We start from the raw sequence: 22,379 nt of genomic DNA on the forward strand, positions 1-22,379 counted from the left end.
TGACTATTGACATGTTAATATGATATCTGAGTGAGAGTGACTAAAAAAATCAACACAGGCCCCCTGGAAGTCAAGGCCCCTGGGCAAATGTAATATGTACCTGATCGGTAATTCAGCCATGAATTTTCGACAAGTTGAGATAGCTGGCTAGCCTAAGAAGAGTAATTTAGCAATCACTGACATGAGCTAATAGTGTGACTGTCAGTAAATGATATATAACAAAAGGAAGACTGCTGATGCACAATCAAGTTTCGTTTCGAAATTGCACCTCCTGTATTCTACTATTCTAACTCTCAACAGTAAAAAAAAATATTAAAAAATGTACGTGTAAACTGCGCGCCCGCTCGGCCGCGCACCTCTTCCATGACCGCTGCGAAATGAAATACCATGACGCGTAGAGACGCAAGAGATTCAACTTCACTGAGTTCGCACTATATAGATAAACGTTTTTTCTGTGATTGAATCAACATTATATCAGGCCCCTTTTCAATGCAACAATCCAAAACAAGTCGTGATTTTGTCTGTGATTTTGTTGTAGGCAGAGCCAGAGCGCAACAGAGTAGAATTATTTTGGCGGGGCCAAGAGCAGTCTTTCAATCACCCTCGAGGGAATGCGCTTTTCAGATCAGTTCAGAGCGCACACATTTGTTGGTATTCTTTGCTAGTTAGCGAGTTATTAGCCCAGTTATAGATACATATAGGTCAGCAATGGGGAGTTTCTGCTTCCTATAAGAAAACAAAACGTGTTGGCTACATTTCAAGCTGTCTTTGAAAAGCCAGTCAGTTTAAAGGTGTATGTCTTAATTAAAGGGGCAGTGTTGTATCTCTCTATCTCTCTCAATTCAAGCTGCTTTATTGTCATGGGAAACCTATGTTTACATTGCCAAAGCAAGTAAAATGGATAAACAAAAGTGAAATAAACAATCAAAAGTGAACAGTAAATATTACACTCACACAAGTTACAAAATAATAGAGACATTTCATATATTATTTTATGTCTATGTACAGTGTTGTAGCGATATGCAAATAGTTAAAGTACAAAGGGAAAATAAATAAACATAGATATGGGTTGTATTTACAATGGTGTTCGTTCTTCACTGGTTGCCCTTTTCTTGTGGCAACAGGTCACAAATCTTGCTGCTGTGATGGAACACTGTGGTATTTCACCCAGTAGATATGGGAGTTTATCAAAATTGGATTTGTTTTTTCGAATTCTTTGTGGGTCTGTGTAATCTGATAGAAATATGTGTCTCTAATAGGTCATAATTTTGGCAGGAGGTTAGGAAGTGCAGCTCAGTTTCCACCTCATTTTGTGGGCAGTGTTGCACATAGCCTGTCTTCTCTTAAGGGCCAGGTCTGCCTACGGCCACCTTTCTCAATAGCAAGGCTATGCTCACTGAGTCTGTACATAGTCAAAGCTTTCCTTAATTTTGGGTCAGTCACAGTGGTCAGGTATTCTGCCACTGTGTACTCTCTTTTTAGGGCCAAATAGCATTCAATATGGACCAGCCCTAGGACCAACTTGCTTAGGAGAAGTCAGGTTCATCTCTCTGTAGGTGATTTGTTATGGAAGGCTTGGGAATCACTTCCTTTTAGGTGGTTGTAGAATTTAACAGCTCTTTTCTGGATTTTGATAATTAGCGGGTTTCGGCCTGATTCCGCTCTGCATGCATTATTTGGTGTTTTACGTTGTACACGTAGGATATTTTTGCTGAATTCTGCATGCAGAGTCTCAATTTGGCGTTTGTCCCATTTGGTGAATTCTTGGATGGTGAGCGGACCCCAGACCTCACAACCATAAAGGGCAATGGGTTCTATGATGGCATAGAAGACCCTTCTTACCTTGTCTCTCAGATCGTTCACAGCTTTGTGGAAGTTACCTGTGGCGCTGATGTTTAGGCCGAGGTATGTATAGTTTTTTGTGTGCTCTAGGACAACGGTGTCTAGATGGAATTTGTATTTGTGGTTATGGCGACTGGACCTTTTTTGGAGCTCCATTATTTTTGTCTTACTGAGATTTACTGTCAGGGCCCAGGTCTGACAGGACCCAGGTCTGGCAGAATCTGTGCAGAAGATCTGGGTGCTGCTGTAGGTCCTCATTTGTTGGGGACAAGAAGCACCAGATCATCAGCAAACAGTAGATATTTGACTTCAGATTCTAGGAGGGGGAGGCCGGGTGCTGCAGACTGTTCTTGTGCCCTTGACAATTTGTTGATATATATGTTGAAGAGGGTGGGGCTTAAGCTGCATCCCTGTCTTACCCTACAGCCCTGTGGAAAGAAATGTGTATGTTTTTTGCCAATTTTTGTTGTTTTTGTACATGTATTTTATAATGTCGTATGTTTTTCCACCAACACCACTTTCCATCAATTTGTATAGCAGACCCTCATGCCAAATTGAGTCAATAGCTTTTTTGAAGTCAGCAAAGCATTAGAAGACTTTGCCTTTGTTCTGATTTGTTTGTTTGTCAATTAGGGTGTGCAGGGTGAATACGTGGTCTGTCGTACGATAGTTTTGTAAAAAGCCAATATGACATTTGCTCGGTACATTGTTTTCACTGAGGAAATGTACAAGTCTTCTGTTAATGATAATGCAGAGGATTTCCCCAAGGTTGCTGTTGACGCATATCCCACGGTAGTTATTGGGGTCAAATTTGTCTCCACTTTTGTGGATTGGGGTTATCAGTCCTTGGTTCCAAATATTGGGGAAATTGCCAGAGCTGAGGATGATGTTAAAGAGTTTAAGTATAGTCAATTGGAATTTGTTGTCTGTATATTTTATCATTTCATGTAGGGTCTCTCTCTCTCTCTCTGTCCAGCGGCTCATATAGGTGTAGGTATATCAGGTCAGGAGGGCATGCAGGCTGTGCTAGCCTCCGACTACTCCTTTGCCCAGTTCCGCTATCTGCAGCGTCTCCTGCTGGTCCACGGCCGCTGGTCCTATTTCCGCATGTGCAACTTCCTGTTCTACTTCTTCTACAAGAACTTTGCCTTCACCCTGGTGCACTTCTGGTTCGGCTTCTTCTGTGGTTTCTCAGCTCAGGTAATTAAAAGTGACAAAAAATATATATATATATTTTGGGAAAACGTAGGAACAAAATGTACTTACGGTAGTTGTCTTTGTCCAAAGTCTCTTGAAAATAAAAAACAATAATCAGATACAAATGCTATTTCATTGGGGCAAAGAACAATGCACCATTATAGTACATCAACATTTTATATTTGTAAACATTTTGTATAAATGTTTTTCTTCACTTTATTCCTTCTGTTCTTAGACGGTTTATGACCAGTGGTTTATCACTCTCTTCAATATAGTCTACACATCCCTGCCAGTTCTGGCCATGGGGCTTTTCGATCAGGTAAGAACTGGTAGAAACTACATACAATGGCAACCCGCCGAGCCATCTTTCACTTTCTTTTACTTACTTACTTTCTTTCGTTTTTTTTCTTTTCAAGATTCTGCCAAGTCATACAGGTGAATATGTAATGTTTTTTAGATCCCCTATTTCCTGTGTCCTAACAAAATATCATTAGGGACTCTAAACCTCAAACTACCTCTACCCCACCTAAACATTAATTACTTCCCTTATCCTCACCCAACTCTAACTCAATATCATTTAGAGTCGGTAAACTGACCAGGACACAGGTTAAGCCTAGTTCTGAACTAAAAAACCTACCCAATGGAGGAAGTCCATTAAAGTGCTTATTAGTCCAGGACTTAAGCTAAGTCTGTATCCGGGAAACCAGACAATGTAGTCCGGCGTACACACACACACACACCTCTCATCACAACAACTCTTTTCATCCCCAGGATGTGAACGAAGCCAACAGCCACCGCTACCCTAGCCTGTACCGTCCAGGACAGCTCAATCTCCTGTTCAATAAGAGACAGTTCTTCCTGTGTACGCTGCAGGGGATGGGCACCTCCTTCCTCCTCTTCTTCATCCCCTACGGAGCCTTCTGTCTCGTCGTCAGGGACGACGGATCACACATCTCAGACCAGCAGGCTTTCGCCGTCATCATATCAACATCCTTGGTCATAGTGGTGAGCGTTCAGGTAAGAAACATAGTCAGATGACAAGATTAGCAAACTTAGGCATGACATGCCAGCAACAAACACGGACACTACACATCCAAGGATATCTGACCAAATTATGAAAGACAAGCATTGTAATTTTGAATTCCGTAAAGTCAGTGTGTGAAAGAGGTGAACAAAAATTATTGTTGTCTATTAACAATGACACAGGGGTCTGACACGTGGATGGAAAATTACTGAGGATAATAGCGGACGATATTGCCTCTCCTATTTGCCATATCTTCAATTTAAGCCTGCAGGAAAGTGCGCTCAGAGACCAAAAGAAGCCAAACAGATACCCGTCATGTTGCGGAGTCAACAGAAGTCAGAAATAGCATTATAAATATTCACTTACCTTTGATGATCTTCATCAGAATGCACTCCCAGGAATCCCAGATCCACAATAAATGTTTGTTTAGTTCGATAAAGTCCATCATTTATGTCCAAATAACTCCTTGTTGTTCGCGCCTTGAGTTCACAAATCCAAATTCATGACGCGCGATCACTAGGTCCAGACGAAAAGTCAAAAAGTTCCGTTACAGTCCGTAGAAACATGTCAAACGATGTATAGAATCAATCTTTAGGATGTTTTTAACATAAATCTTCAATAATGTTCCAACCGAAGAATTCCTTTGTCTTTAGAATTGCAGGTCGCTCTCACGTGAGAGCGCGTGATCAACTCATGCCACTCTGGCAGACCTGTTACTCAATCAGCTCTCATTCGCCCTCACTTCACAGTAGAAGCCTCAAACAAGGTTCTAAAGACTGTTGACATCTAGTGGAAGCCTTGGGAAGTGCAATATGACCCCACAGACACTGTATATTCGATAGGCAAGGAGTTGAAAAACTACAAACCTCAGATTTCCCACTTCCTGGTTGGATTTTTCTCAGGTTTTCGCCTGCCATATGAGTTCTGTTATACTCACAGACATCATTCAAACAGTTTTAGAAACTTCAGAGTGTTTTCCATCCAATACTACTAATAATATGCATATATTAGTATCTGGGCCTGAGTAGCAGGAAGTTTACTCTGGGCACGCTTTTCATCCGAACGTGAAAATGTGGCACCCTAGCCCAAACAGGTTAAAGAGCTGCAGTTAGTTTCAGAGTGGGTGGCAAGGAATAAGTTAGTCCTAAATATTTCCAAAAATAAAAGCATTGTATTTGGGACAAATCACTCACTAAACCCTAAACCTCAACTAAATCTTGTAATGAATAAAGTGGAAATTGAGCAAGTTGAGGAGACTAAACTGCTTGGAGTAAACTGTCATACTCAAAACATATTGATACAACAGTAGCTAAGATGGGGAGAAGTCTGTCCATAATAAAACGCTGCTCTGCCTTCTTAACAACACTGTCAACAAGGCAGGTCCTACAGGCCCTAGTTTTGTCGCAGCTGGACTACTGCTCAGTCGTGTGGTCAGTTGCCAATTGGCTCAGAACAGGTCAGCACGGCTGGCCCTTGAATGTACACAGAGAGCTAACATTAATAATATGAATGTTAATCTCTCCTAGCTCAAAGTGGAGGAGAGATTGACTTCATCACTACTTGTATTTGTGAGAGGTATTGACATGTTGAATGCACCGAGCTGTCTGTTTAAACTGCTGGCACACAGCTAAGACACCCATGCATACCCCACAAGACATACCACCAGAGGTCTCTTCACAAGCCCCAAGTCCAGAACAGACTATGGGAGGCACACAGTACTACATAGAGCCATGACTACATGGAACTCTATTCCACATCAGGTAACTGATGCAGCAGTAACATTAGATGTAAAAAAACTGATAAATATACACCTTATGGAACAACGGGGACTCTGAAGAGACACATACATAGACACATGCATACACACACACGATAACATTTCTCTCTGCTACCACACGGCAAGCAGTACCGACGCGCCAAGTCTAGTTCCAAGAAGCTTCTAAACAGCTTCTACCCCCAAGCTATAAGACTTCTGAACATCTAATCAAATGGCTACCCAGACTATTTGCACCCCCCCCCCCCTTTTACGCTGCTGCTACTCTGTTATTATCTATGCATAGTCACTTTAATAACTCTACCAACATGTACATATTACCTCAATTACCTCGACTAACCAGTACCCCCGCACATTGACTCTGTACCGGTACCCCCTGTATATAGCCTCCACATTGACTCTGTACCGGTACCCCCTGTATATAGCCTCCACATTGACTCTGTACCGGTACCCCCTGTATATAGCCTCCACATTGACTCTGTACCGGTACCCCCTGTATATAGCCTCCACATTGACTCTGTACCGTAATACCCTGTATATAGCCTCCACATTGCTATTTTACTGCTGCTCTTTAATTACTTCCTAGTTCCTTTTAATTGTTCCTTTTGCATTGTTGGTTAGCGGATTGTAAGTAAGCACATCACCTGTTATATTCAGCACATGTGACTAATAAAATGTATTTTATTAAAATGTACATTTTTTTTTTTTTAACATTATTTTATTTGATATACACTAAACACACATGTACACATGGATGTTGTGTTATAGATATGTGGTAGTAGAGTAGTGGCCTGAGGGCACACACTTAATGTTGTGAAATCTGTTGTGAATGTATTGTAATGTTTTTCAAATGTATAGCATCCTTAGAGTAGCTGCTGGCAGGAACTAACGGGGATCCATAATAAACCCCAGGACGAGTAGCTGCTGCCTTGGCAGGAACTAATGGGGATCCATAATAAACCCCAGGAAGAGTAGCTGCTGGCAGGAACTAATGGGGATCCATAATAAACCCCAGGAAGAGTAGCTGCTGCCTTGGCAGGAACTAATGGGGATCCATAATAAACCCCAGGAAGAGTAGCTGCTGCCTTGGCAGGAACTAATGGGTATCCATAATAAACCCCAGGAAGAGTAGTTGCTGCCTTGGCAGGAACTAATGGGGATCCACAATAAACCCCAGGAAGAGTAGCTGCTGCCTTGGCAGGAACTAATGGGGATCCATAATAAACCCCAGGAAGAGTAGCTGCTACATTGGCAGGAACTAATGGGGATCCATAATAAACCCCAGGAAGAGTAGCTGCTGCCTTGGCAGGAACTAATGGGGATCCATAATAAACCCCAGGAAGAGTAGCTGCTACATTGGCAGGAACTAATGGGGATCCATAATAAACCCCAGGAAGAGTAGCTGCTGCCTTGGCAGGAACTAATGGTCGATCCATAATAAACCCCAGGAAGAGTAGCTGCTGCCTTGGCAGGAACTAATGGGCATCCATAATAAACCCCAGGAAGAGTAGTTGCTACATTGGCAGGAACTAATGGGGATCCATAATAAACCCCAGGAAGAGTAGCTGCTGCCTTGGCAGGAACTAATGGGGATCCATAATACACCCCAGGAAGACTAGCTGCTGCCTTGGCAGGAACTAATGGGGATCCATAATAAACCCCAGGAAGAGTAGCTGCTGCCTTGGCAGGAACTAATGGGGATCCATAATAAACCCCAGGAAGAGTAGCTGCTGCCTTGGCAGGAACTAATGGGGATCCATAATAAACCCCAGGAAGAGTAGCTGCTACCTTGGCAGGAACTAATGAGGATCCATAATAAACCCCAGGAAGGGTAGCTGCTGCCTTGGCAGGAACTAATAGGAATCCATAATAAATACAAATACAAGCCTGTTATGTCTGTAGGCATGGTTTTATTGAAATTTTCTGGGCTGTATCCAGCTCACATCTACAGTATGTTAGGTGTTCAGGTGAGTACGGTAGGTTTCTTGTTCAATCCTTCCTGGGTTTGTGTTAGTTTTTTGTTTTGATACCTCGTGCCTTGGTTGCTATGGCAAAGATATAAATGATTAATCAGAAGCAAAATAAGGAAATGCCTCCAGGCTCTGTTAGTGGGAGATGGCCAGGTGAATGGTCATTCTCAAACCATGCATTATAAACTAACTAACTAACTTAAATATATATTGGGCTTTCCAATCATTTACAAAAAGACTTAGAAATCTATTTCAAATTACAAAAAATAAAATGATAGTACAAGATATGAACATGTCACTGTTTACTGATATGTGATATGAACATGTCACTGTTTACTGATATGTGATATGACCATGTAGTTGTTTTGTTCGGTTACAGATTGGCCTGGACACCTACTATTGGACAACTGTGAATCACGTATTTGTGTGGGGTAGCCTGGCTGTCTACTTTTCGATTCTATTCGCTATGCACAGTGACGGCCTCTTCAGCATACTCCCCAGCCATTTTCCTTTCATTGGTAAGTCAATCAATCAGTCACATGTATTTATAAAGCGGTTTTCACATCAGTGCTTTACAGTAACCTAGTGTAATTCAGTAACCTAGTGTAATACATTAACCTAGTGTAATTCAGTAACCTAGTGTAATTCAGTAACCTAGTGTAATTCAGTAACCTAGTGTAATACATTAACCTAGTGTAATTCAGTAACCTAGTGTAATATATTAACCTAGTGTAATTCAGTTTTAAATATCGAGTACGATAATGATAGATGAAATTGTACCAATATGCAGAGCATTGTTTTGAGTCAGAGGGTATTTTTGTTGTGGGTTTTTCAGGCACAGCCCGTAACTGCCTGACTCAGAAGAGTGTGTGGCTGGTTATAATGCTGACCACCGTGGCGTGTGTCATGCCAGGGTTGGCAGTCCGCTTTCTGAAGACAGACCTTTACCCCACTCTGACAGACAAGGTAAAGGGAACTTGATTGACAGACGCCGTAACCACTAGGAACAGGGGAAACATCACACTAAACCAATGAAAAGAGACATACAATACCTTCAGAAAGTATTCACACCCCTTGACTTATTCCATATCGTGTTACAACCTGAATTCAAAATGGATTACATATTTTTTTTCTCTCACCCATCTACACTCAATACCCCATACTGACAAAGTAAAAACATGTTTTAAAAAAACACGTTTTAGTTAATTTATTGAAAATGAAAAACAGAAATATCACAATTACATAAGTAAACTCAGCAAAAAAAGAAACGTCCTCTCACTGTCAATGTGTGTAAATATTTGTATGAACATAACAAGATTCAACAACTGAGACATAAACTGAACAAGTTCCACAGACATGTGACTAACAGAAATTGAATAATGTGTCCCTGAACAAAGGGGGGGGGGGGGTCAAAATCAAAAGTAACAGTCAGTATCTGGTGTGGCCACCAGCTGCATTAAGTACTGCAGTGCATCTCCTCCTCATGGACTGCGTCAGATTTGCAAGTTCTTGCTGTGAGATGTTACCCCACTCTTCCACCAAGACACCTGCAAGTTCCTGGACATTTCTGGAGGAAATGGCCCTAGCCCTCACCCTCCGATCCATCAGAGAGTGTAGGGCCAGTAACCGAAAGGTTGCCAGATCGAATCCCCGAGCTGACAAGGTAAAAAAAATCTGTCGTTCTGCCCCCTGAGCAAGGCGGTTAACCCACTGTTCCCCGGGCGCCGACGAAGTGGATGTCGATTAAGGCAACCCTCCGCACCTCTCTGATTCAGAGGGGTTTGGGTTAAATGTGGACGACACATTTCAATAGAATGTATTCAGTTGTACAACTGACTAAGTATCCCCCTTTCCTCACTATCATATAGTCAGCAGACAAAGCCAGTTGACACCCGAAACATGCACAGGAATAATTTAATATTAAATTGATTATGACAGTAGCCAGGTTATGTAACAGTCTGCTTATCTTAATTGGCATAAGGACACAATTGAAGTAAGCACTGATTAAAACATCTGGTTGTCTGAGCAATCTTTCAAATGATTAGGACGTGTAAACAGCTTAATCAGCGTCCCAGCGGTGCATGTGATCTGAACATGGGCCAGAACCTGTCAGCTCAACCTCCCTCTTTAATACGCGATTGAAGTGAGTTCGGGAAAAACTGAAGGTATACATCTTATAATTCGTTTTTACATACAAGCGTTGTATGTCCGAACTCAGAATCAAATAGGCTTCGCGAAAAAAATGTCACTACTATAAAATGGTCGCTGTGGTAAAGCATTTATTTTAATTTGTGATTTTCTGCATTTATCAGAGGTGCCATCAGGTAGCCTGATTTCAGATGTGTCCACGTCAACAGGATTATGAGGGAAATAGTTCTTGCAAAGCATGTAAACGTTTTAAACAAACTATTATATTAATCTGACTATCCACAATAACTGTACTCTCTGTTGTTGACCTCCTTTCCCAGGTGCGGTGCCTGCAGCAGGCCAGCAGAAAGCTGGGTCCTAAGGAGCAAAACCTGAGACGTGTTCGGAGGACGAGCTCCCGGCGCTCAGCCTACGCCTTCTCCCACCAAGAGGGCTATGGAGAGCTCATAACCTCAGGGAAGAACATGAAGGTCTGTCAAATAAACTAATAACAAAATATATATATATGTAGTGTAGTGCCAAAACATCAGTTCTGCGCTCTCCATTCTATTTTTTTTTTAAATGGTTCCCCATGGGAGAACCCTTTGATGAACCCTTTTCGGTTCCAGATAGAATACTTTTTAAGTTACACGTAGAACCCTCTGTGAAAAGGGTTCTACGTGGAACCCAAAAGGCTTCTTCAAAAGGTCCCCCCCCCCCCCCATGGGGACATCAGAAGAAACTTTTAAGGTTCTAGATAAGAGTGTAAGCCTAAATTTAAAGTGTGTAACTTTATTTTTCAAAACAACATCAAGGTCACCCCCAGCACCGCTGCCCCCTCCCCATCCCTGTCCCCATCGTCCCCTGGTAGGGTCCACAACAGCAGAAGTTTGATAGAGGGCATGTCGAAGAGGAAGGGGGAAACACCGGTAGCCTGTGTCTCTGCTGAGGCCTACGGAACATCCGGAACCTCGGAAGGCAACACTAGAACTCAACAGACTTTAATGGATTCTAATGGTGCTTCCAATGGGGCAGTTCAGACATGACCTTTTACGCCCAGTTTTTAGATTCCTAACAAGCTGTTTAGAGTATAAGATGATCCTGTGCGTCTACACCTGGCTCAGTGAGTAAGAATTAGAGCATGGTACGGTCAACATCAGGTTGGGGGGGTTCGATTTCCCACATTGGATCGATCGGCCACATATACAGGTAACTGCCAAAATAATGGAAACACTTATGAGGGTTCTGGCGGCTCTGTTATGGTGCGAGGTGCCTTTTCCTGCCATGGTTTATGTCCACTGAACCCCCTTAGAGGGCAAGGTAAACTCCAATAAATACACAGCCATTCTGAGTGATCACCTTCAACCTATGGTGAAGCATTTCTATCCTGATAGGATTGACAATGCCCCCTATCCACAGGGAACGAGTGGTCCCTGTATGGTTTGATGGGCATGAAAACGGTGTAAACCATATATATGCCCATGGCCATCTCAGTCATCAGATCTCAAACCAATTGAACACTTCTGGGAAATTCTGGAGCAGGTGCCGTGAGATAGCATTTTTACACCACCATCAAAAAAACAAACACCAAATTTAACATTCTTGTGGAAGAATGGTGTCGCATCCCTCCAATAGAGATTCAGGCATTTAAAGAATCTATGCCAAGGTGCATTGAAGCTGTTCTGGCTCGTGGTGCCCCAACGCCCTTTTTAAGACACTTTATCTTGGTGTTTCCTTTATTTTGGCAGTTACCTGTTTGTCACTGTCAATGTTGACAGTTCTGTGAGTCACTTTGGATAAAAGCGTCTGGTAAATGACTATACTGTGGGCACTGGACAAAGCAGCACACAAGAAAATTGAGAGTAAGTCAAACTCAATCATCAGAGGACATGAGCGCACCAGCAAGCAGACTCCAAAAGAACCCGCACAGGAATATCCAAATCAGTTGCTGTTCTGGGATCAACTCATGTTCAGAAAGATCCCTATAGGCTCTAGTCCATCTGAATCAGTGGAGCGGTACAGATATCAATTCTAAGGTCATTTTTTACTATTGAGCCGTCGTGGGCAGTGTTTACCGTGAATGCAGTCTCCGCTAACATTGCCTTTAAATTGAAATCACACTGTAACGCTTAATTTCCGCGATACGGATTGAATAGAGCCCTAAGCATTTGGAGTTTTGATTTTTGGTGGAGATCTCATTTTCAATAAATGTAGGAGTAGATTGATTTTTTCGGCAGCCTGGGCTGGACAGGTATGAGTTTGATATCATAGCCACCTGGAAACAGTGATATAATACAGGTATGTACTTCAGGCTGCTTTAGGAAAACATTAAGCACAACTCTATCATTGTTACAACACTGTGTTACAAATCATCTTTTGCCGATGACCATGAATATGCAAAATATGTTATTTAAAAAATATATATAATCTGGTTTTGCACATACAGTAAGTCATCGTGATAATTAAATTAAAATCAGATAGAAACTACCTCAACAAAGATGAGGTTTAGAATGCTGACTGAAAGAATGTTCAGAATGTTCTTGAGGTTTAGAATGCTGACTGAAAGAATGTTCAGAATGTTCTTGAGGTTTAGAATGCTGACTGAAAAAATGTTCAGAATGTTCTTGAGGTTTAGAATGCTGACTGAAAGAATGTTCAGAATGTTCTTGAGGTTTAGAATGCTGACTGAAAGAATGTTCAAGATGCATGTTTTTACCTTTAATGGAGAGAACATAATTGTGCCTTTCACAGTTCCTTCTGTTAAGGAATAAAGCATTTATCACCCGTCTGAACATAGACATAACCGTTCAATATTCACAGGAGGTTGGTGGCACCTTTATTGGGGAGGATGGGCTTGTGGTAATGGCTGGAGTGGAATAGGTGGAATGGTATCAAATACATCAAACACATGGTTTCCATTCCATTTGCTCCGTTCTGGCCATTATTATGAGCCGTCCTCCCCTCAGCAGCCTCCACTGGTCAAGGTCTTTGTCTGTTCATATCTGTTCATATTGTTGGCTTTATCCTTCATTTAAAGGTGCAACCTGCAATAGTTACAGGCAGCTGTTCAATGGTCGTTGTATACCAATTGCTTTTTAAAGAATATCATGTTGATCTGATGGTCTGTTAGACCGTAAAGCTCCATCTATGAATTTAGGTGTGGTTTAATTTCTCTAGCCCCATCCCTCAGCTTTATGGGCAAAAACAGTGGTGGGGCTGCCGTTCGGCTGAAAAGTGAATCACAGATTGAGACTTTAAAGCGGTATGAAGAGAAAGCTTTCCTGTCAACTTCCTGTAATGAAGGGGAATCCATACTGTAGGGAAGCTCAATGCTAACACTCTGGCTGTCAGCATTCTACAGCCTAATTGCCCTATTGGGTCACACACACTCTCTCTCTCTCTCTCATACATTGTCAACCTGTCAGACATAGATGTTTCCAGAATGAAAACATTATGCTGTTTCCATTAGGCTTATGCTTTGAATGCTGAAATTCAATACAATCATTTACATTTGTTAACATAGATTAAAAAAATATGCTTTTTTTTTAAGCAAAGAATTCATTTAAATCTTGAATGTATTGGTGATGTATCGTTATATTTTACATTTGTTTCTACCGACAAAAACACTGTCATTTATTTGTTAACGTCCGCTTCTTGAACTTGGAAATAATGTTTTTCAACGACAGTGTGTTTTTTTTTAAAAATACAAATATACAGCTGTTCATATTGTGTTCGTTGTCTGTTTCTGTGGAGATAATGCAAATGAAACAGACAGACAAAATGTAAACAAAAGCCCTTTACTCCTTAATTCCTTCAAAACATACAACACACACAAACACAGCAATGGAAGGAATGTAGTACTGCACTGTGTGGAAAATTATTGTACTTTATATAGCACTGTCCCTTACTAACTGAAATCATTACACCCCCAGAATAAAGTGCCCTTTCTTGTAAAGAAGTTGATCTTGAATCATTAGTTTTAACACTAATTATAACTTGAGTTAAAGTCATAATTTTTGCCCCTATAAAATAGTGCTGATCTTTTTTGTGCTCTCATGCCAACTTCTTGTCATGTTTGGCTTGAAAATTAAGCAATGAAGTTGGCAAGAGGACAAACAGATCTGGGAGCAGGCTATAGAAGGAGACAACAGATCTGGAATCGGGCTATAGAAGGAGACAACAGATCTGGGAGCAGGCTATAGACGGAGACAACAGATCTGGGAGCAGGCTATAGACGGAGACAACAGATCTGGGAGCAGGCTATAGACGGAGACAACAGATCTGGGACAAGGCTTTGATTATCATTGCCCTTGAAATTCCAGAATCCTCAACTGTATCATTTTGGCATTAGAATTAGTCATAGAATCATGCCTAAAATAATAGTATAAAAAAAAATACTGAAAAGGTGAAACCCGGAAGGACGACATTTCACCTCAAAATTGTAAAGAGAAGCAATTTTGATGTCACTCTTCAAGGAAGATGGCCGCCCCTCCACCAGGCTTGGTGACAAACAGACTGTGTTTCTCTAGCTCGGCTCTGCGTGGGTCTGACGTGTAGTACAACTCTCTGACGCTCTTCAGGAAAGACTCCACCTTGTCAGTGGGGACCATGGAGACAGCGCAGCCTCCCCAGCCTGCTCCGGTCAGCCGGGATCCCACCGCACCAGACTGCCTGTAGCCAGAGGAAACGTAATAAACATGGAAATAACATGGGACAAAGCACGGTTATAGGAACCTAATCCTTAAATCACGATCTATCAATTAACAATGCAATCAAGCAAGTAAACTTCATCAGCAGTTGCACCATTCATTTGTCAAACACACTGCAAACAACGAGTTATAGGGTAGCCAGTGAAATCTAGCATTTTAATGGACAGGTTTGAAATTAGATTCTATCTCAAATGAGACTAATGTGTCACGGACAGACTACGTAAACACAAACGCTATCTCACCGAATGACGGAGAGATTGGATTTCTGGGTGAACGAGAGTACAGTGAGAATAACCTGTAAATTGAAGGGTTTTAAAACCCTTAATACAATGGAGTCATTCTGGACTTACAGACATATCTCTACCAGCTGGTCCAGTTCTGGACAGCTGCACTCGTACAGGTCTCTGCAGCTAGAATGACTCTGCTTCATCAGGTCTCCGAGACGCTGCACGCCGTTCGGGGCGGAGGGAGCCTCATCACACACGCTCTTGAACCGCAGTACACGTGCCGCCTCACCGTATACATGCCTGGCCCGCTGGTACAGCTTGAACTGGGTCACTGGGAGGAGAGGACAGGTATTGCAGGTTAAAACCTGTTATTTACCTTTAAGAGTTTTATTTTATTTTAGACGGTATGGAAATATATGGAGGAGACAGGTCTCAAGGAGGGGCAGCAGGAAAGGCAGATGTGGAGAATGAACCTTTTTGAAAATAATATATCCGAGCCTGCACACACAATATGGTTTGTATCAAAATGGTGGAGGAGGACCAGTGGTGATCTGCTAGCCTACCAGTTATAATGTACTAGTTATACAGTGATCTGCTAGCCTACCAGTTATAATGTACTAGTTATACAGTAGTGATCTGCTAGCCTACCAGTTATAATGTACTAGTTATACAGTGGTGATCTGCTAGCCTACCAGTTATAATGTACTAGTTATACAGTAGTGATCTGCTAGCCTACCAGTTATAATGTACTAGTTATACAGTAGTGATCTGCTAGACTACCAGTTATAATGTACTAGTTATACAGTGGTGATCTGCTAGCCTACCAGTTATAATGTACTAGTTATACAGTGATCTGCTAGCCTACCAGTTATAATGTACTAGTTATACAGTAGTGATCTGCTAGCCTACCAGTTATAATGTACTAGTTATACAGTGGTGATCTGCTAGCCTACCAGTTATAATGTACTAGTTATACAGTAGTGATCTGCTAGCCTACCAGTTATAATGTACTAGTTATACAGTAGTGATCTGCTAGCCTACCAGTCATAATGTACTAGTTATACAGTAGTGATCTGCTAGCCTACCAGTTATAATGTACTAGTTATACAGTGGTGATCTGCTAGCCTACCAGTTATAATGTACTATTTATACAGTGGTGATCTGCTAGCCTACCAGTTATAATGTACTAGTTATACAGTAGTGATCTGCTAGCCTACCAGTTATAATGTACTAGTTATACAGTAGTGATCTGCTAGCCTACCAGTCATAATGTACTAGTTATACCGTGGTGATCTGCTAGCCTACCAGTTATAATGTACTAGTTACACAGTAGTGATCTGCTAGTCTACCAGTTATAATGTACTAGTTATACAGTGGTGATCTGCTAGCCTACCAGTTATAATGTACTAGTTACACAGTAGTGATCTGCTAGTCTACCAGTTATAATGTACTAGTTATACAGTAGTGATCTGCTAGCCTACCAGTTATAATGTACTAGTTACACAGTAGTGATCTGCTAGTCTACCAGTTATAATGTACTAGTTATACAGTAGTGATCTGCTAGCCTACCAGTTATAATGTACTAGTTATACAGTGGTGATCTGCTAGCCTACCAGTTATAATGTACTAGTTATACAGTAGTGATCAAGGGTTGGAACCGGTTCAAGGAAATGAACAGAAAGCCACAACATAATGACATTTTTCAAAGAATGAAATGGAACAGGGAACGAAAGTGATCTATACAGTTCCGGAACAGAACTGTTATTTTAAATGAATGGGAACTGGTTAACCGGTTATTTTATGTTGCAGACATTTCCTTCCGGTCCCACAAAAAAACGCAACAAAGAGCCTTTGCAAAGCCCTCACTCTGTCACTCAGGAACTTATTCCAGTGTCTGCATGTCAGCTGAAAATCTTTACCTGTGTCTGTGCTTGTTTAGGCTACCTGCCCCTCCCCCCTCTGAAGCACAGGCTACTGTAGCCCCTCCCCCCTCTGAATCACAGGCTACTGTAGCCCATCCCCCCTCTGAAGAACAGTCTACTGTAGCCCCTCCCCCTCTGAAGAACAGTCTACTGTAGCCCCTCCCCCCTCTGAATCACAGGCTACTGTAGCCCCTCCCCACTCTGAAGCACAGGCTACTGTAGCCCCTCCCCACTCTGAAGATAGGGAGATACATTTACATTTACATTTAAGTCATTTAGCAGACGCTCTTATCCAGAGCGAGATACTTTTTATTAGTTAGAGAAGAATGGATTCAATTTGTCAATTGTAGTTAAGGATACTATAGGCCTAGTTATCACATTTCACGGTGCATTTATTAACTACAAAAAGATAAGACGTGCTTTTAATTCTGCTGCCGCTCTGCACACACACAAGCTTCTTAGATAGCTAGCTCAAAGGACATTCAAAGTTTATTTTTATAATTTTATTACCCCTTTTTTATCCCCTTTTTCGTAGTACCCAATTGGTAGTTACAGTCTTGTCTCATCGCTGCAACTCCCGTACAGACTCGGGAGAGGCAAAGGTCAAGAGCCACGCGTCCTCCGAAACACAACCCAACCAAGCCGCACTGCTTCTTGACACAATGCACATCCAACCCGGAAGCCAGCCGCACCAATCAAGTTCCTCCATAGGAGCCGCTCCTCTTAGGTATAATTCTGTGGATCTAATTCAGATAATGCATGTCGTAAAATGCCCAGCGCTTCAAGCCAAGCCTCCTCCTCCTCATCCCTCTCTCCCCACCCTCAAAATGTCAGTCTCAGCTCACTGGTCACCATAGCAACACCCACCCGTAGCACGCACTCCAGCAGGTATATTTCACTGGTCATCCCCAAAGCCAACACTTCCTTTGGCCGCCTTTCCTTACAGTTATCTGCTGCCAATGATTGGGAAGAATTTCAAAAATCACTGAAGCTGGAGTCTTATATCTCCCTCTCTAACTTTAAGCATCAGCTGTCAGAGCAGCTTACCGATCACTGTACCTGTACACAGCCCATCTGTAAATAGCCCACCCAACTACCTCATCCCCATATTATTACTTACCCTCTTGCTCTTTTGCACCCCAGTATCTCTACTTGCACATCATCATCATCATCATCTGCACATCTATCACTCCAGTGTTAATTCTAAATTGTAATTATTTCGCCTCTAGGGCCTATTTATTGCCTTATATATTGCCAGCAACTAGCTTGCCGGCTCCGTCCTCACTGATTGGTGTAAACAACTAGCTTGCCGGCTCCGTCCGCACTGATTGGTGTAAACAACTAGCTTGTCGGCTCCGTCCGCACTGATTGGTGTAAATAACTAGCTTGCCGGCTCCGTCCGCACTGATTGGTGTAAACAACTAGCTTGCCGGCTCTGTCCGCACTGATTGGTGTAAACAACTAGCTTGTCGGCTCCGTCCGCACTGATTGGTGTAAATAACTAGCTTGCCGGCTCCGTCCGCACTGATTGGTGTAAACAACTAGCTTGCCGGCTCTGTCCGCACTGATTGGTGTAAACAACTAGCTTGTCGGCTCCGTACGCACTGATTGGTGTAAATAACTAGCTTGCCGGCTCCGCCCGCACTGATTGGTGTAAACATCTAGCTTGCCGGCTCCGTCCGCACTGATTGGTGAAGTCATTTAATGAGCTAAATGTGTAAACAACTTTTGATTTCACAGGTTTCAAAGGAACAGAAAGGAACGATATAAACCGGTACTTTTTTATGGTTCAAACCGGTTCAGAACTTTATATTGTTGGTCAGAACAATAGAACGGAAACAAAACAAAATGGTGGTTCTATTCAGAATGAAACGATTGTAAAATAACTGGTAGTAATACCAGTGTCTTACCGTGCTGTGTGTTGGGGCTAAGGAGGTCTGTACAGAGCTGTTCTGTGGTGATTCCCAGGGCCTTGCAGACCTCCTCTCTGCTGTAGGGCTCAGGGTGCAGCACCTCAGCCACCAGCCGCAGCATCTCCTCCAGAGAGGCCTCCAGCTCTGCCTGCACCTGGGACAGCTTCAGCAGCCGGCCCCACTCTAGCCCCCGAGCCTTCGCCAACATCTGAGGAAGACCATAGAGTTATTTAAATCATACAGGAGACGGCTTCAGCAGGCGGCCTCACTCCAGGTCCCCTCGCTCTGGCCAGAATCTGAGTTGAGAACACAGTTCAAATCATTCTGGGGTGGCAGGTAGCCTGGTTGTTTGCGCGTTGGGCCAGTAACCGAAAGACTGCTAGATCAAATCCCCCGAGACTGACAAGGTAAAAATCTGCCGTTCTGCCCCTGAACAAGGCAGTTAACCCACTGTTCCTAGGCCGTCATTGAAAATAAGAATTTGTTCTTAACTGACTTGCCTAGTTAAATAAAGGTTTAAAAAATCATAAAAAAATAAAAATAATCACAGTGTTTTGAGGTAAATGCGCACTCTAAGTTGTATCACATCCCTTCTCATTTCAGCTGATTACAATTTGTTTTGATGTACTAGCAGGACAAAACCTTTGAGTGCTTGCTAAGTCATAACATGTGTTGAACGTTCTCTACCAGGCATCTCTAGTGGCATTTGTCATATTCTATTTATTTCTACGATGTTGACAACACCAATATCAATTGGGAGCCGCTGTAATAATAATAATAATAATAATAATAATATTAATTAACCTTGGTGGCTATGCGACACTCGACCACCCGGATGTTGAAGTGAGACGTAGCAGCCTTGTTCATCTCCACGCAGCAGTTAGAGATGACGAACACTGCTCCTTCAGGGAGACGTACGTCAGACGCCCGCAGAGGGTGGAACTCAATCAGCTTGGCCTGGGACAACGACAAAGAGACAGATCGAGAACTAATAACAAGCACTAACAAACTAGAGAATATAGTAACTGTACAGAAGTTCATTAAACTGTTTAACTTATTAAAACACAGCAGCAGCACCACACACTAATACACGCTAATAAACACCAATACACGCTAATAAACACTAATACACACTAATACACACTAATAAACACTAATACACACTAACACACACTAATAAGCACTCCCTGGTATACAGAATGTGTGTGTGTGTGTGTGTGTGTGTGTGTATGTGTGTTTGATTACAGTTCCTTCCTTTGCCAGTGTGTGTGTGTGTGTGTGTGTGTGTGTGTGTGTGTGTATGTGTGTGTATGTTTGCCTACAGTTCCTTCCTCTGCCAGGAATGAGATGGACTGGTCCATGCCCCCACCCTCAGTGCCAATGTAGCGCTCACACTTGGCTGAAATCTCCGCCAGCGCCACCTGGTGGACAGAAAAGGGAACAGTCTATGTCTACTGTTTAGCTTATCAGACTTTACAGCAATATTCATTAACACACTTCTGGCTCAGCAACATGGTGCATCAAAGTGTTGACAGAAATACAACTCCTAAAAATAATTGAAATACATTTGACATTGATCTTGTCTCAGCAATTCATGATCTGAATCTTGTCTCAGCAATTCATGATCTGAATCTTGTCTCGGCAATTCATGATCTGAATCTTGTCTGGGCATATAATATTCTAGAGTGTTGTTTTTAACAAACTGCAGTAGGTTACCCGAGACATTCACTGAATACATGCCTCTGTACTGTACTACCTTGTTGAGGGACTTGTGGTTAACCTCCATAGTGAGGAGCGCAGCACAGCAGACCAGGGCACTGGAGCTGGACAGGCCTGAGCTAGCCGGGATGGTCCCGTCCACAACACACTTCATCCCAGACAGAGGAACCTTCCCTAGGTGCTCCTGGTGAGGACGATGATGATGATGACGATGATATAACACCATGTTGAACAATGCCTCATGTTTATGTTTGATATGGTTAATACTGTAGCAACATGATAGATAGATAGATTATAGATAGATAGATAGATAGATAGATAGATAGATAGATAGATAGGACAGACAAAGTTGATATGACGAAGATGAAGAAGAACAGTAGAATAGAACAACATGAAGAAGAACAGTAGAATAGAACAACAGGAAGAAGAACAGCAGAATAGAACAACAGGAAGAAGAAGAACAGCAGAATAGAACAACAGGAAGAAGAACAGTAGAATAGAACAACAGGAAGAAGAACAGTAGAATAGAACAACAGGAAGAAGAACAGTAGAATAGAACAACAGGAAGAAGAACAGCAGAATAGAACAACAGGAAGAAGAACAGCAGAATAGAACAACAGGAAGAAGAACAGCAGAATAGAACAACAGGAAGAAGAACAGCAGAATAGAACAGTAGAATAGAACAACAGGAAGGACATATACAGGATATTAAAGTAATTACCAGAGTCTACATGACTCACCTGAATCCCTTTCACCCCACAGAGAAAGTAATAGTACCACTGAGGATTGTCCTTGTCTATCTCAATATCTTCTGAAGAGACTGTGAAGTCCCTGTAAAAAAAAAAACACATACCATTTTATGATTTTGAGAGAGCCGTCTCTAATGAAATAACATTTGATAGTTAATCCAATACAGTCGTCAATTCGTCTAGATGGGCAGCAAATCAAGACAGATTCTGGAAGATCCTTACATATGATGAGTATAGGTGAATTGCATGTGCATAAAAAGCTTGGTGTGGAGATTATTTGGCAGATCTTACTTGTATTTAGGTTCTGTGTTGGCCAGGTAGATTTTCTTGGAATCATTGACAGTGACAGCAGCCAGAATACTCTGCTCAATAGCCATTGGGAGCACAGCATAACCACAGTAGTCAATGTGTTCTCCTAACAGTAATGAATAAAGAAAGACAATGTTTGAGTTTACGGTTACGATTTAGAGCTAGCCCTTGTGAAGGATCACATTGATATATTTTTTTCCTGTACATCACTGGTCTTTTTACTGTATTTATGGATTTCTGCGTTATAATAGCATAGCTATATAGATATGAAATTTGTTTACATACCTATTAGATTGACTCTTCCAGGAGCTTGCGCATAAAAAAGAGGAGCTTCTCCATACTTTTTCTCGAAGGCCTCTTTCAGATTTTGCAACCTAGGAATACAATACATCGGGGAAATTGCAAATGACTGCCCAATTCAAGGAGTGATTTGAGGAGTTTAAAAAAACAGTCTTACTTTACTGTAGCCTACTATAAAATGTTTAATACATGCATGGATAGTTTTAGCAACTGTAATTACCCGTACTATTTCGAAAATTATCAAGATAACTCACCTTTTATTTGCACTTATCAGAATCTTTGTCTTTGGCGGGTGTGCTGCCATTTTTTCAAACCAAATACCAGTTCTTACCGGTTGGTTTTAGACTATTGTTAAATCACCAAATCTAATTGCAACTAGATCTATCTGGCGTACTGTACTGAGGAAAAATATAGAAACACACCTAATACTATCAGCTGACTTGTCACACGAGAGTCCCGGATATTATTGAAAAGCTGATCTACGACCAGCTCTTCCCGCCAAAACCACTACCTCAAACGCTTTCTGTTAAACAAAGTAACTGTTTCTAGACCAGCTGTAAACACATTCATTGTAACGAAACGTAACAATACGGAAGA

General features: G+C 41.9%; 2 protein-coding genes across 5 annotated transcripts in view; one reads left to right on the plus strand and one right to left on the minus strand.

The window, feature by feature from the left end:
* Nucleotides 1-13,469, plus strand: part of atp8b4 (ATPase phospholipid transporting 8B4) — a 66,055-nt gene extending 52,586 nt beyond the window's left edge. For 3 of the 4 annotated variants that reach the window (XM_071415783.1, XM_071415784.1, XM_071415782.1), the window contains 7 exons: nt 2,819-3,042; nt 3,275-3,358; nt 3,811-4,056; nt 8,187-8,325; nt 8,643-8,773; nt 10,276-10,425; nt 10,750-13,469. In XM_071415783.1, coding sequence (XP_071271884.1) covers nt 2,819-3,042; nt 3,275-3,358; nt 3,811-4,056; nt 8,187-8,325; nt 8,643-8,773; nt 10,276-10,425; nt 10,750-10,980 — 1,205 coding nt within the window. In that variant the 3' untranslated portion in view covers nt 10,981-13,469. The remainder of the gene's footprint in view (nt 1-2,818; nt 3,043-3,274; nt 3,359-3,810; nt 4,057-8,186; nt 8,326-8,642; nt 8,774-10,275; nt 10,426-10,749) is intronic. The other variant, XR_011676735.1, reaches the window with a different exon arrangement.
* A 248-nt stretch (nt 13,470-13,717) lies between these two features.
* On the minus strand, nt 13,718-22,329 carry galk2 (galactokinase 2). Its single transcript, XM_071415794.1, has 10 exons — nt 22,037-22,329; nt 21,768-21,856; nt 21,465-21,588; nt 21,165-21,255; nt 20,462-20,608; nt 20,028-20,126; nt 19,510-19,662; nt 18,703-18,913; nt 14,994-15,201; nt 13,718-14,605 (listed from the first exon to the last, which is right to left on the minus strand). Exons 1-10 carry the CDS (start codon nt 22,084-22,086, stop codon nt 14,398-14,400), a joined length of 1,380 nt encoding a protein of 459 aa, XP_071271895.1. The 5' UTR covers nt 22,087-22,329; the 3' UTR covers nt 13,718-14,397.
* Nucleotides 22,330-22,379: the final 50 nt, after the last annotated feature.

Source organism: Salvelinus alpinus, chromosome 9 (genome assembly GCF_045679555.1).
Source record: "Salvelinus alpinus chromosome 9, SLU_Salpinus.1, whole genome shotgun sequence".
NCBI lineage: Eukaryota > Metazoa > Chordata > Actinopteri > Salmoniformes > Salmonidae > Salvelinus > Salvelinus alpinus.

Bases quoted from the DNA above. Each gene is read 5' to 3' on its own strand.
- galk2 (XM_071415794.1), bottom strand. From the start codon at position 22,086: ATGGCAGCACACCCGCCAAAGACAAAGATTCTGATAAGTGCAAATAAA. The intron at 21,256-21,464 runs GTAAGATCTGCC...TTTTTTTTACAG, and splicing joins AACACAGAACCTAAATACAA to GGACTTCACAGTCTCTTCAG. The intron at 15,202-18,702 runs GTAAGACACTGG...CTCTCCTCCCAG, and splicing joins TAGCCCCAACACACAGCACG to TGACCCAGTTCAAGCTGTAC.